General features: G+C 43.6%; 1 protein-coding gene across 1 annotated transcript; it reads left to right on the forward strand.

Annotated features, from left to right (window-relative positions):
- Window positions 1–1899: 1899 nt before the first annotated feature.
- LOC102781223 (uncharacterized) lies at window positions 1900–5684 on the forward strand. The gene is made up of 3 exons (XM_006805254.3): window positions 1900–2633; window positions 2810–2979; window positions 3714–5684. The coding sequence occupies exons 1-3, from the start codon at window positions 2118–2120 to the stop codon at window positions 4762–4764; spliced, it is 1737 nt and encodes a 578-aa protein (XP_006805317.3). The 5' UTR covers window positions 1900–2117; the 3' UTR covers window positions 4765–5684.
- Window positions 5685–14547: the final 8863 nt, after the last annotated feature.

Below are 14547 nucleotides of genomic sequence, written 5' to 3' on the forward strand. Positions count from 1 at the left end.
AAAAATAAGAAGTTAAAAGATATCATGTGGCCCAGAACACAAATACACTCAGAATTACATTCAGTGTAAAACAAAGTGTGCAGGACTTTATCTAAGAAACTTTTAAAGAGAAGCGCCTGGGCTGTATCATCCAGACAACAACAGGAGTCAAGAAACTGGAGCGAGTCCAGCCCTTTATGTTGAAGAGCTCCTTAGCTTACTGTGACGGGACGACTGAGAGCCTGCACAGACATGCAGGACGTCAGCAGAGGTCACATGACTGTCAGGGCTGAGCTTCAGTGCTTCAGAGGAACAAACACAGACACGGATGTGTTCTCACCAAGAGGCAGAGGGTCTGACTCCTGCTCCACTTTAAAGCAGGTGAGCTGCTGTTTTCATTGTCTCTGTTAACTGAAGGCAGAAACCAGCGTCTGATGACTGAGTGCAGAAAACAAGCTTTTTCCTCTCTGCGGGTGAACATCGAGGCTTTGCTTTCAAACTTTTAATCTCTGCTCAACGTTTTTAATTTTCACTTTACAAACTGATCACAAAGTCACTTCACATGACCAGACTTCCTTCTTTGGCAATAAGAGTGCATGTAGCTTCCTGTTGAACTGGGTGGGGGCTGTTACTAAACCCTGCTAAAAGTTCCAGACTTGAACTCAGTAATGAATTGGTTCGCTGTTATTGTCGATCACTTCATGCAAGTGTTTCCATGAGGCGAGTAGGAACATTTCTCCAAGTGGTGAAGCTGGCCACACGAAAGGCATCTACTGTCTGGAACTGTTGTCCATTCTCAGTTGGATTTAGATCAGGGGAAGACGCAGGATGGTCCAAAAGAGTGATGTTATTCTCCTGGAAGAAGTCCTTTGTCCTACGGGCATTGTGTACTGTAGCGTTGTCCTGTTGAAAAACCCAGTCGTTACCACACAGATGAGGGCCCTGAGTCATCAGGGACGCTCTCTGCAACATCTGGACACAGCCAGCAGCCTTTTGACACCCCTGCACCTCCTGAAGCTTCATTGTTCCACTGAAGGAAAAAGCATCTCCCCAATCATTGTGGCGCCCCCTCGTCTGTAGGGCGAAGAAAACATCTCAGGTGGGATCTGCTTGTCATGCCAGTAAGGTTGGAAATCATCAGGACGATCAAGGTTGCATTTTTTTACAGGAGAAAAAGAAAGGTTATATTTTTTTCTCATCAGAGAATTAGTTTTTGAAGAACTTCAGTCTCAGATGCCATTTGATGGTTATGGGGGTGCAGTCGGCACCAGTAATGGCCTTCATTTGGGTCGAGGATTTTTTAGGTCTTCCACTTCATGTTTTTGTTCCATAACCCCCAGGACGACCGTCTTAACTGCGTCCCACCTCAGCAACGATGGCGTGCTGTGAGCGACCCTACTTATGCAGTTCAACAAGCCGACCATGTTCAAAAAGGAAAGTTTTTTTGCTTTTGCCATCAGAACATCCTGTCAGTCTGACTACCTGACAGAAAATGACAATGAAGCCACAGTTTTGCACAGATTTGGCCTTTTAAAGGCATGTGGTCCTAAACATTTGATCAGCTGTAAAACAGCCTGTCTCAGTTTAAGTTTGTGAAATGTAAGTTAAATGTTCTGTCTCACTGCCATTTCTGCTTGTTGCATGTTGTTGGAAGCTTGTTAAGATCTTAAGATCTCTTTTGCCATTTTTCTAGTGGTCTTAAACTTTTGATTGGGACTGTGTTTAATAATCGATTAGTTTCTTCTGAATGGATTAAGAATGCTTTTCTTTCCGCATTGCAATGCATTGCAATTGTAAATCATTACACAATTTAAATGTTTCAGCTCTATTAGATGTAAGATTGTACATTTGCTTTTGAAACGGGCAGTTTGCTTTATTGTGCTTTGTATTTGCTTTCAGACTGCAAGGAAAGAAGGCTAATCTACACCGAGCATCTGAAGAACAACATGCAAGTCCTCAAACACATTGGATCCAAAACCTGTTCCAGTCCCTCAGACACCGTCAGAGACTGCTTTGAAAGCCCTCTATAGGGCCACAGCCTGCTGAGTGAAAGCAAAGAACAAATATAAAGAGTGTTCACAGCAGCAAAGAGGCTGACTGACCTGTGAGCCTCACAGCCCTCAGTCATTACTGTTTCTATGATGATGATGATGGTGAAACATTTCTCCCATGAAGGTGTCCTTTTCTGCTCTGTGGTGGACAGAGAAACCTCCATGATGAGCACTGCTGCTGACGAGCTGCTGGAGGCCAGTTTCTCCAGGATAAAGATTTTGGACAAATGTAAAGATCAGCTTACAGACCTGTCTGAGGAGCTCGAGGAACTAAACGCAAAATATAACAGGAGAGGATGTCTTAAGCTTTTTTCAAGCAGATCATCTTCCCCATTGTCTTGTCCTAAAATCACTGAATCACTGGAGAAGTTGCAAAAGGTAGAAGGTGAAATCAATGAAGCCCAGCAAAAAACCGAGGAACTGTTAGAGAAGCTGAAGATTTCTGCAAACAGCTGTGAGCACGTTGTGGAAGAAATTCTGTCAGCAATAGCAAAAAGACTTAAAGTCAAGAACCAAATTAACTTCAGCTCAGCATCAGCTCGAAAACTCATCCAAGAAATGTCTCTATGTGAGTTTCAGCACATCCTCGAAGGAAAAGTGGTGGTGAGGTTCTGTTATTTTACATCATCATTAGTGAGATCTAAACACATGATAAAGGTTTAAAAAACATATTATTCATGCTTTTATGGTTTATCACTTCAGCAATTTTTCCCTTAACACTGACAAACTGATGAAGAACAGAAATGATTCTGTTTTAACCTCTTCTCTCTGACGGTCAGGTTGGATATGTAGATAGTGGAAAGGAGTTGCCACTTCCTGAAGTCATTCAAATGTTGACAGAATTAATCCGGAAGAATCATGTGACCGAAGCCAGCGAATCACTGAGAGCTGCAGCTGACGAGATCAAAAAGTTCATCTCGGTCCTTTTTCGTCAATTCAGCTACATTGTGTAAGTTTTTCTCTAAATATATAAAATGACTCCACCACAGCTCTGACTTCCTGTAGGTGTTAAACACCCAATGAAATCTTCTTATGGCCTCTCACATCGCGATGAGACACATAGTCAATAGTGCGCCAACAACCCTCTCTGGGACACGCCCCCCTCCCACTGGGGTTTACGCGTGGGACTCTCCACCATTTGGTCTTAAAACTGAAGAAGGTTCTCAGATGAAGCGTCTTCACAAACTCTGAGAAGTCCAGTCGTTTTTTTCCCCAAGCTCCGGGAGTATCCTGTGTAACTGCGAGAGATCAGCTCAAAGGGAAACCCTTCTCCAAGAAAACAAGCTCGACTATGTCACAGGTGAAACTCCACCATGCACATGTGGCAGGGATCCATGTTCACAAATCCCAGCGACACTCGAACCACTTTCTGAACCTGCGAGGCTTCAGACCTCATCAATGACGACACATTAGGTGATCAAATTTGGCACGGTCACAGCAAATCTACCAGGTTGGAGCACAGACTTACATCCATTGTTCTGAATTACTAAGTCCTCCATAAATAATCACCAAGGAAACTATTAACAACATCATTCACAGTCAGGCAGGATTTCATTAGTAAATTTGTTGCATTCCAGCTGTTTTAGGTAAATCTGGTACAAGTCCTGTTTGTTGTTTGTTGTTTGTGGTGACGACTTACAGCTGAAATCACACTGACTCGACCTTCACTGGGTTCTTTTACAGAAACAAGCTGAGCAAGCTAGCTCAACAAGCAGGTGAAGAACAGTCTGCCTCCGAAACAAGGAGTGGTGGTGACAACAAGGAAGAAAGTAATCAACCAAGTGAGGAGAGTGGTGCTGATGACACAAAGAAAGATAAAGACTATGACGCCACAGCTGACTCGTGTGATAGTGATGATGATGATGATGGTGATGATGGTGGTGATGGTGATGATAGAAAAAACAAATTTGACGAGCAGAAGAATGCAGGAGATGCTGGAAGCTGGGTGCTGATCAATTTTCGCTCGATTGGAAAAAAAAATAAAAAAAAACATAAAAAATTTGACAATTTATTAAAGAAAAACAAAGATGTATTAATTATAACAGAGACGTGGGTAAAAGAGGACACGGAGAAGAACAAGAACCCGGATCAGGTCCTTCAAGAGCTGTTAACTGAAGATTACAGATTTTTTCAGTTTCCGAGGGAGAACAAAAGAGGAGGTGGCGTCGCGATTTTATTCTTACCGACATTTGAGGGTAAAAAAATGGATTGGTCCTCAGTAAACCCCAAACGCTTTGAATATGTGGCTGCAGAGCTGGAGCGAGATGGTGACCAACCTGTCCTGGTCATCGGTGTGTATCGCCCTTCTCCGAATACTTCAAGAAATCAAGAAGAATTCGATGAATTCCTGGTGGAGTTTGAAAGCCTCTTGCAGGAAGCTTCTATAAAATTTAATGGCTGCATCATTTTGGCTGGAGATTTTAATATCTGGTTTGATGAAACCAAAAAAAAGCTGAACCAAAAAAAACCAGACTTTATGAATTTATTGGAAAAATACAATTTTGAGCAACATGTAGAGGGCCCAACACATGAATACGGTCACACTCTGGATCTGGTCTTCAGCAGAAATGTTGAAGTCTCTGATCTGACTGTTAAGAATGACGACATAGCAGATCATTGCAGTATATACTTCAATGTTACACCAAAGCCCAAACATCACAGGAAACAATTTGAAGCAGGGGAGAATGAAGATGAAGATAAGCCCACAAAACGAGTGAAAAACAGTGAAGAGTAGAAAACTTGATGCACCTATTTGTCCTTTAAAAGCTGAAATATGTTGGACTCCTGGACATCCGAGCGTTCACGTTTCAGGATTCATCATCATGCACACATAACACATTCGCATTGACTCAGGGGGCTGAATAATTACGCACACCCCACTTTGCAGTTATTTATTTGTAAAACATGTTTGGAGTCATGTATGATTGTCGTTCCACTTCTCTCGTGTGCACCACTTTGTGTTGGTCTTTCACCTGGAATTCCAATAACATTGATTCATGTTTGTGGCTGTAATGTGACAACATGTGGGAAAGTTCAAGGGGGCCCAATACTTTTGCAAGCCACTGTAGCTGTAAGTAATCTGGACGCTACAGCTTTAAGCAGCTGCGCGCTCCCGCGGGCGGCAATCGCTGTCTGGTAGACGATCACTTTTTGGCACAACGCCTGGAGCTAACGGGACAAAACAATCGCATTAGTGCTGCCGTTGCAAGAATAAAGAATCACATGACCACTTAAAGACAAAGCAACAAGGTGACATATACCAGTTTATAAACTGTGTTGATCGGCCATGTAAAACCAGAGTCATGATAAACAATATATACGCGGCGTTTTTTCCTGAGTGGTTTCATCATGTTTATTGTCTAAGGACAGTGTGTAGTTGATGTGTAGTGTTGTGTAGTTAGTGTGTAGTGTTGTGGATAGTTTTGTGTTGTGTGTCAGAACAATGAGGCGACTGCTGTCTCCAGGTAGAAACAGGAGTCACACACCTGCTGCTGTCAGACCTGCAGGTATCAGCTGTGATGTTTCCTTTATAGTGGACAGAAATTATGTTTTTGCAGTGGCACAAATAATTTGTTGCATCTTATTGAAGAACAGCTGATTGTTCTGTAAATAGTTTGAAATGGTTATTTTAAAAAATCAAGGTAAAAGGTAAATGACTGCAAATAACTTTGTTGTTTTCAAAACTTGCACATATGATTTTAAAATTGACCATTTATATTTGCATTTAAAGTTATGAAATATGATCATTAAACATGTTTGTGGTTGTTACAGTAACAAATATAACTTTTTCTACTCTGATTTTATGTTTTTTGTCTGATTTTAGATCAGTTGTGTTAATACAGTTTGTCAAAATGAAAACATGACTGTAAATTCAGACACGTGAGGTTGTGCTGAAAAGAATGAAAACAAACAAGCAGTGGCGTGTCTAGAAAATTTTTGTTGGGGGGGGGTGGGCAGGTAGGGGCACAGATTTGGAGAAGGGTGGCAGATGTAATTGGCTGATAATGTTAAAAAAAAATTATACCAACTGTTAACCATAATTCAATAACCCTGTAAACCTAATAACCGAATGCGCTTTTAACTCTTATTAGAATGAGATTTTAACCACTACGGTGAAAAGTTTTTAGATACTGTGTTGATAAAGTACAAGAGACACAATCAGTCAGTGTTTATTCAGCAGTCAAGGACAGCAATGTTTGCATAGTATTTTTACTGACATATAGTGCACATATGTTTTGGGCAAAAACATTTTGAATTTTAAAATACGAACATTTTTAACATACAATTGGCAAATTAGCCAATGCAAAACTTTATCTGCCTGTTAAAAAAAGAAGATCATCTTCTCACAAACTGGTGTTTGATTTTGAAACAGGAAAAAAATGGGGAAACAACTGAAAAGACTAACATTTGAATGAAACCTGAAAACAAGTAAATACTTTCTATGCTGCCTTATGGTAAACTTTGGTAATATTGATAAAGAACAACACTGGCTGATGATGAAATGCAGTCAGCTGGCACGGTGACACTGCCAGTATTAACCTGCAGGGCTGGACTGGGACAAAAAATTGGGCATTTTGACTAAAGACCGGCCCCCCAGGTATTAAAGCCATAAAGCCTTTGAATGAAAACAAACGCTGTTGTGACAGTGATGTACAGTCTTGTTGGTATATGTATGATTTCTATACATTTTACGTCAGATAAAAACTTTGTTAGCAAGATTCAGATAATTATTTAATAAAAGCTAGTGTCATGAAATCAATATCCTTAGTATCCTTATTTTCCTATTATATTGTTTTATGTACTTTAATAATGAAGGCTTGTAGAGCAAGGCCACTTTTGACTCACAAAGTGCTCAGCCAGACAAAAAAACAGGAAGTTTTAGTGCACAGGCATATTAATAGATAAGACACAGAAAAGAGGAACTTTGCCATATAAGCAATGTTTGAAACTGTGTGACGTGCAAAGTACAGAAATAACACCATATAAGACACATGTGGAGCTAAAAATGTTAGAACTCTTGCAACTGGCGTTTGAGCCGTGCAGGGGTCTCTCTCTTCCGGAAGATGATTGAATAAAAAGAAATATAAATGTTTTAACACACTATGAGTCGGTTTTCTCTGTTCTGTCACGGGGACAAAAGAATCGGGGTTAATACTAGATATTTTAAATGAGAATAAGAAAGAAAAGTATTTCTTTGTGCCCCCCTCTCCCTGTTAATGCCCTACCTGCCCCCCTGGCAACACTTTGCTAGACCCGCCCCTGCACAGTTACCAGCTGTCAGCTACTTAGAAAAGGATCCTGGTGTTATTTGTCTCTCAGAAACAGTTCATAACTTCAACTCATCCATGTCACCTAAAAGGTAAACCTGTTTCTCCATCACCTGTTCAGCTCTGATGATTCAGTAAGGACATCTCCTGGTTTCATCTTCATGTTTCCCTCTCACCACATATCCAAACCATCATGACCAGCAGCTTTACAGCTGTGGCTCCAGCAAACATCAGCTGATACTAGAAGTTAATATTAAATACATTCTAACAACAGCTGATCAAGCTTAAACGTGCTGCTGTTGTTTAGCGACATCCGCTGGTTTCCTCTTTCTGGCGCAAAGTGGGCGATAAACAAACAAGAGAGACGATCAGCTGATCATTGATCAGTTTCATGATTGAAGTAGAAACAGGAGAGAGAGGGGAGAGGATGAGAGGAGAAGAGGCAGCTGTGCAGCAAAGACACAGAATAACTCCAGCTTTGTGTCTTTTTCATTGTAGCTGAAGTCCGGGACAAACTGCGTCTCTTCTCAGCTCAATACGAAACGCGTAATATTTTCTCTGAATGAGGGACCATTCCATTTTTAAGGAGCCGTTGGCAACTCTACTAACTAACCTTATGAATAAAATAAAGTTCACTATCAGTAACATCATAGCAACCGAACAGCTGTGTAGAAACGTTATGCTAGCTCACGCAGTTATTGTAACTGACTGTAAAAACTCAGCATAACGAAAATAAACTCCACCTAAACTTGGTTTATATCTGACCCAGACAGACTGCAGTCATAACTTCTTACCTGAAGTTCAGTTCACCTGACACTCGGACTGGAGGCCGCCTCGGGTCTCTCCTCCTGCCTCCACTTTCCCTCATCCACCTGCTGGCCTCTGTGGAAGCTCCGCCATAGAAACCAAACAACTGAGTTATTTTTACAGATCTGCCAGCATCTGGCCAATCCACCACCTTTCATTGTTCATGCCATTACAAAAATAAATAAATAAATAAGTCATCAGCCCACCGGCATGCCTGATGGCCAGTCCAGCTATGTTAACCTGTTAATCTTTCGCCAAAAAATTGTCTTCTGCGGTGCCTCTTTCGTGCTTGTGTAACCAATACATCTACTCACCAAAGAATGAGTGAAGCAATATGGATAACAGCAGAGGACAATTTATTTAGGGTCTGATGGCAATTTACCATCGGTGTCCAGCACTTTAAAGGATTGATGGACTGGAGCACATCCGTCCTTAACATACCCTCTTAAACATCAGCTTGACACTGATACATCAAAGGAAACTCTAAGTGCAAATGTTTCAACCTGAACAACTTAAAACTTCTCTGGGATACAATGTAAACAAAGACAAGAAGAAGAAGAAAATAATTTTTTTTCCATCAATAGCCACTTCTCCTAACCAGGAGACAAGTGAATATATTATGTAAAGAGTCTTTTTTTCTCAGTCCTGGGGTTGTAACACCACAACCTCCTCAGTCCGTAATCAGAGTGTCTATTTGACAATAACCAAAATGTATTTGGATAGTCTTTGTGAATGCGAAAAACAACAACAACAATGGTGTTAGCTGGCCAGCAAAATAAAGAGAGTGTATGGCACTGAGTGCGGGCGTGTGTGTGAGTACTTCGGTCCAAATAATCGAGGTCCGGATGGATGAATGAATTGCAGCCGCCGGTCCTTTAATGGCACCAGCAAGACAGCACAGCAGTAAGGCAGCACAGCAGCAAGGAAGCGCAGCAGTAAGGCAGCGAGGCAGCACGGCAGTAAGACAGCGCAGCAAGGCAGCATAGCAGCAAGGCAGCATAGCAGTAAGACAGCGCAGCAAGGCAGCTTAGCAGTAAGGCAGCTTAGCAGTAAGGCAGCACAGCAGTAAGGCAGCTCAGCAGTAAGGCAGCACAGCAGTAAGGCAGCTCAGCAGTAAGGCAGCACAGCAGTAAGGCAGCTCAGCAGTAAGGCAGCGCAGCAGTAAGGCAGCACAGCAGTAAGACAGCTCAGCAGTAAGGCAGCACAGCAGTAAGGCAGCTCAGCAGTAAGGCAGCTCAGCAGTAAGGCAGCACAGCAGCATGACAGCTCAGCAGTAAGGCAGCTCAGCAGTAAGGCAGCTCAGCAGTAAGGCAGCTCAGCAGCAAGGCAGCACAGCAGCATGACAGCTCAGCAGTAAGGCAGCTCAGCAGTAAGGCAGCTCAGCAGTAAGGCAGCGCAGCAGTAAGGCAGCACAGCAGCGAGGCAGCTCAGCAGCTCAGCAGCTCAGCAGCAAGGCAGCACAGCAGTAAGGCACCGCAGCAGTAAGGCAGCGCAGCAGTAAGACAGCAGAGCAGTAAGGCAGCTCAGCAGTAAGGCAGCTCAGCAGCACAGCAGTAAGGCAGCTCAGCAGCACAGCAGTAAGACAGCGCAGCAGTAAGACAGCGCAGCAGTAAGGCAGCGCAGCAGTAAGGCAGCGCAGCAGTAAGGCAGCACAGCAGTAAGGTAGCTCAGCAGTGAGGTAGCTCAGCAGTAAGGTAGCTCAGCAGCACAGCAGTAAGGCAGCTCAGCAGTAAGGCAGCTCAGCAGCACAGCAGTAAGGTAGCTCAGCAGCACAGCAGTAAGGCAGCTCAGCAGCACAGCAGTAAGGCAGCACAGCAGTAAGACAGCGCAGCAGTAAGGCAGCGCAGCAGTAAGGCAGCGCAGCAGTAAGGCAGCACAGCAGTGAGGTAGCTCAGCAGTAAGGTAGCTCAGCAGCACAGCAGTAAGGCAGCTCAGCAGTAAGGCAGCTCAGCAGCACAGCAGTAAGGTAGCTCAGCAGCACAGCAGTAAGGCAGCTCAGCAGCACAGCAGTAAGGCAGCTCAGCAGTAAGGCAGCTCAGCAGCACAGCAGTAAGACAGCACAGCAGTAAGGCAGCTCAGCAGCACAGCAGTAAGACAGCACAGCAGTAAGGCAGCTCAGCAGTAAGACAGCACAGCAGTAAGGCAGCTCAGCAGCACAGCAGTAAGGCAGCGCAGCAGTGAGGCAGCGCTGCAGTAAGGCAGCGCAGCAGTAAGGCAGCACAGCAGTGAGGCAGCTCAGCAGCTCAGCAGTAAGGCAGCTCAGCAGCTCAGCAGTAAGGCAGCTCAGCAGTAAGACAGCAGAGCAGTAAGACAGCGCAGCAGTAAGGCAGCACAGCAGTAAGACAGCGCAGCAGTGAGGCAGCTCAGCAGCACAGCAGTAAGACAGCGCAGCAGTGAGGCAGCTCAGCAGCTCAGCAGTAAGGCAGCTCAGCAGCACAGCAGTAAGACAGCGCAGCAGTAAGGCAGCTCAGCAGCACAGCAGTAAGACAGCGCAGCAGTGAGGCAGCTCAGCAGCACAGCAGTAAGACAGCGCAGCAGTGAGGCAGCTCAGCAGCACAGCAGTAAGACAGCGCAGCAGTGAGGCAGCTCAGCAGCACAGCAGTAAGACAGCGCAGCAGTGAGGCAGCTCAGCAGCACAGCAGTAAGACAGACAGAACCCATCCTTTCCGCCTGTTCATAATATTTATATTTTGCCTTGGTTAGAAGTTTAACTGTTCTTGCATTATACATCAATTCTAAATCAGCTTGCAGGGACAGTTTCTTCTTGTGCCGCGCCATGTGTTGTCTGTCTACTTCCTGTATCCTGTCTTTTATACGACTTTCTTCTTCTCTTTGTTGTTTATTCATTAGACTCTTCCGCGAAATTAACTGCCCCCGAATGTACGCTTTTAGCGCTTCCCACAAGGTAGACTTGGTAATATCCGGAGTGTTGTTAATTGACAGGTAGAAATCAATGTGGTTCTTAATGTCTTCTATCCCCTGTTTATTTGATAATAAACTATTATCAAATCTCCATATCTTTGTTGTGTGATTGAACCCGAGGGCTAGTTGCAAAAGGAGGGGGCTGTGATCCGACAACATTATTGTGCCATATTCACAGTGTTTTACTGACGGTAGAAGTCTATCCTGGTATATGTCTGGTGGACCGGAGAATAGAATGAATATTGTCACACATTAGGATTCTGAGCTCTCCACGGATCAGAGGGTTAAATGTTTTTTTCAATGGATGGAAATAGGGCTTTGGAGTTGATGTAATGCTGCTATGCATTGTGGGAGCATGGCGCCATTTGATAAGGCCACAAATCAAAACAAATGCACTGGCTGTGTCCCAATTAAGAGACCGCACGCTTGCAGTACGCACACTACGTGTACTACGTACGGTGAGTACGAGAAGTGCGGAAGTGAGAGGCTTGTGAAATGGGACGGTCTAGCCTTCGTTGCGCGGCTCAGGTTGCCTAGCAACCATGATACTAACCGCGAGAAACGTTACATACAGCTTTGTGTGACAGAAATGAAGGAGAAAAATGTTTTGTTGGTCATTCATTTTTGTCATGACATCACTTTGATTAGTTGAGTATCTGAGGCTGAAACCACAGGACTGTAAAACATGATAGTTGGGCTTCATTTCTGTACTGAACAGTTATTTAAGATTAGCTAGTAAATAACAATTAGCTAATGTTGTTCATGAGACTAAAGTCATCTCACTGTGGCAATGTAAATATAATATGGCCAATATTATAGTATTGTCAGATTATTATGATATATTACAGCAATGAGCCTGAACTCTGTCAAATACTGAGCTTCAGTAAAGATTCAAGTTGCAGTTATTTATATTTCCTGTCACCTTAAATCTTCACTCAAAGACAAGTATCTCTGACAGTGTATATATAGGTGTGTTATATATAAAAAACAAATATTGTTCTTTTAATATGTTGGCATTACTAAATGTGGCTCAATGCGACAAAATACTGTTAATCTGACTATCTGGTTTTACACGCTTACATATAAACACGCAGTTACTGTCCCTCCATTTACAAAGGCAGAGGCGTCACGGTGTGATTATTTTACCTGCAGTTGTCTTTTTCCTGTGTAATAATATTCAACATTGCTATCAATGCATTTTTCAAAAAATGCCTCTCTGTGCAAAATGGGTTTAAAAACATAAACAGCTGTAGGATCCTGTTTGGCCGTGATTTAAACAGCCCAGCGCTGCTCCCGATGAAGGGGAAACCAATCCTGCAGGGAGACCTACCTCAGCACTTGTGCAGGTGAAACCAAAGGGAAGACTTGCGTCACCATATTTTCTAGTCTTTGGCTTAGAATGAAGTTGGTTTGGAAACATGTTCAGCGACGCTTCATCTCCTGCTTTGCGTTTCTGTGGGCGCCCCGTGCTAGCAGTGTCCAAGCGTTTTGTTCCCCCCCCGCCGCCTTTTCATACCGCGCCCCCCTGCAATGGCTCTGTGCCCCCCCTAGTGGGCGGGCCCCACACTTTGGGAAGGTCTGGCTTAATGTATGGTTTTTAACTGCTATCTCTGTTTTATTATTGGAAAGCACTTTGGTCAACTTTGGGTTTTTTAAAGTGCTATATAAATAAAGTTGGATTGGAATCATATGACCCCCTATGAACAAGCACTTTGGCAACAGTGGGAAGGAAAAACTCCCTTTTAACAGGAAGAAACCTCCAGCAGAACCAGGCTCAGGGAGGGGCGGGGCCATCTGCTGTGATTGGTTGGGGCTGAGGGGAGCAAGACAGGGTAAAGACATGCTGTGGAAGAGAGACAGAGGTTAATAACAGATATGATTCAGTGCAGAGAGGTCTGTTAATACATAGTGACTGAAGAAGAAACACCCAGTGCATCATGGGAATCCCCGGCAGCCTACATCTATTGCAGCATAACTAAGGGAGGATTCAGGGTCACCTGGTCCAGCCCTAACTATATGCTTTAGCAAAAAGGAAAGTTTGAAGCCTAATCTTGAAAGTAGAGATAGTGTCTGTCTCCTGAATCCAAACTGGAAGCTGGTTCCACAGAAGAGGGGCCTGAAAACTGAAGGCTCTCCCTCCCATTCTACTTTTAAATACTCTAGGAACAACAAGTAGGCCTGCAGAGCGAGAGCGAAGTGCTCTAATAGGGTGATATGGTACTACAAGGTCATTAAGATAAGATGGGGCCTGATTATTTAAGACCTTGTATGTGAGGAGCAGGATTTTGAATTCTGGATTTAACAGGAAGCCAAAACAGGAGAAATCTGCTCTCTCTTTCTAGTCCCTGTCAGGACTCTTGCTGCAGCATTTTGGATTAGCTGAAGGCTTTTCAGTGAGTTTTTAGGACTTCCTGATAATAATGAATTGCAGTAGTCCAGCCTGGAAGTAATAAATGCATGAACTAGTTTTTCAGCGTCACTCTGAGACAGGATATTTCTAATTTTAGAGATGTTGCACAAATGGAAGAACGCAGTCTTACATATTTGTTTAATATGTGCGTTGAAGGACATGTCCTGGTCAAAAATGACTCCAAGGTTCCTCACAGTGTTACTGGAGGCCAAGGTAATGCCATCCAGAGTAAGAATCTGGTTAGATACCATATTTCTAAGCTTTTCAGCGCCGAGTACAATGACCTCAGTGTGTGGTCTCCCTCTTGATTGTCACTCCCTATGAGCCGGGTTGTGACAAAACCATATTTCTAAGACACTTCTGCATAGCAGTGTAAATGTATGCTATGTCTTCTAATGATGCTGCCTAAGGGAAGCATGTATAATGTAAACAGAATTGGTCCTAGCACTGAACCCTGTGGAACAATCTATGTGCACGCACTCGAGGATGTTGAGCTGAGGAAGTTTTCAGAGAGTAATCCAAACAGCAGTGGGTTTATGGCCGACCTTGAGCCACGGACCGATCATCGGCATCTTCTTCCTGTCATGTGACGGGGTCTGTCTCCGCCCATCAGCGACCCTCAGCATGAACTCCATCCAGGGTTGCAGCACAGCTGTGTGTGAGTCCTCTCCGCCCTTCACTCAGAGATCTTCATGTAGATCAATTTTAAATACCGAGCTGAAGTTTACTGTAACAGCTGGAGAACAGCTGCACTCATCGTTTGACTGCAGCTGAACTGAGCTGAGCGTTGGGACCTGGAAATGGATCAGACAGCACTTCCTGTCAGGCACAATTCACTTCAAGATGTTTAATGATGATGCGTGAGAAGGTCGTGCGTACGCTCGTCTGAGCTCGCAGCGTGGCTGCACCTCAGGAGGTGACTCGACATGACATCATGCTGATTGCATCATCAGTGCTGGAAGTTTAAACGTTTTGCAAGTAAGAATGTAATATTTGTGTAAGTTGTTTTTAGAGGCTTTTACTGCAGCGGGGTCTCATTTAAACACATATCTACGTGTGACGTTTACATTTAATGAGTTCTTATTTATTTAAGATTTATTTTGGGGCTTTA

The sequence above is a fragment of the Neolamprologus brichardi genome, chromosome 4, assembly GCF_056152115.1.
Source record: "Neolamprologus brichardi isolate AB-2024 chromosome 4, ASM5615211v1, whole genome shotgun sequence".
In the NCBI taxonomy this organism is placed as follows: domain Eukaryota; kingdom Metazoa; phylum Chordata; class Actinopteri; order Cichliformes; family Cichlidae; genus Neolamprologus; species Neolamprologus brichardi.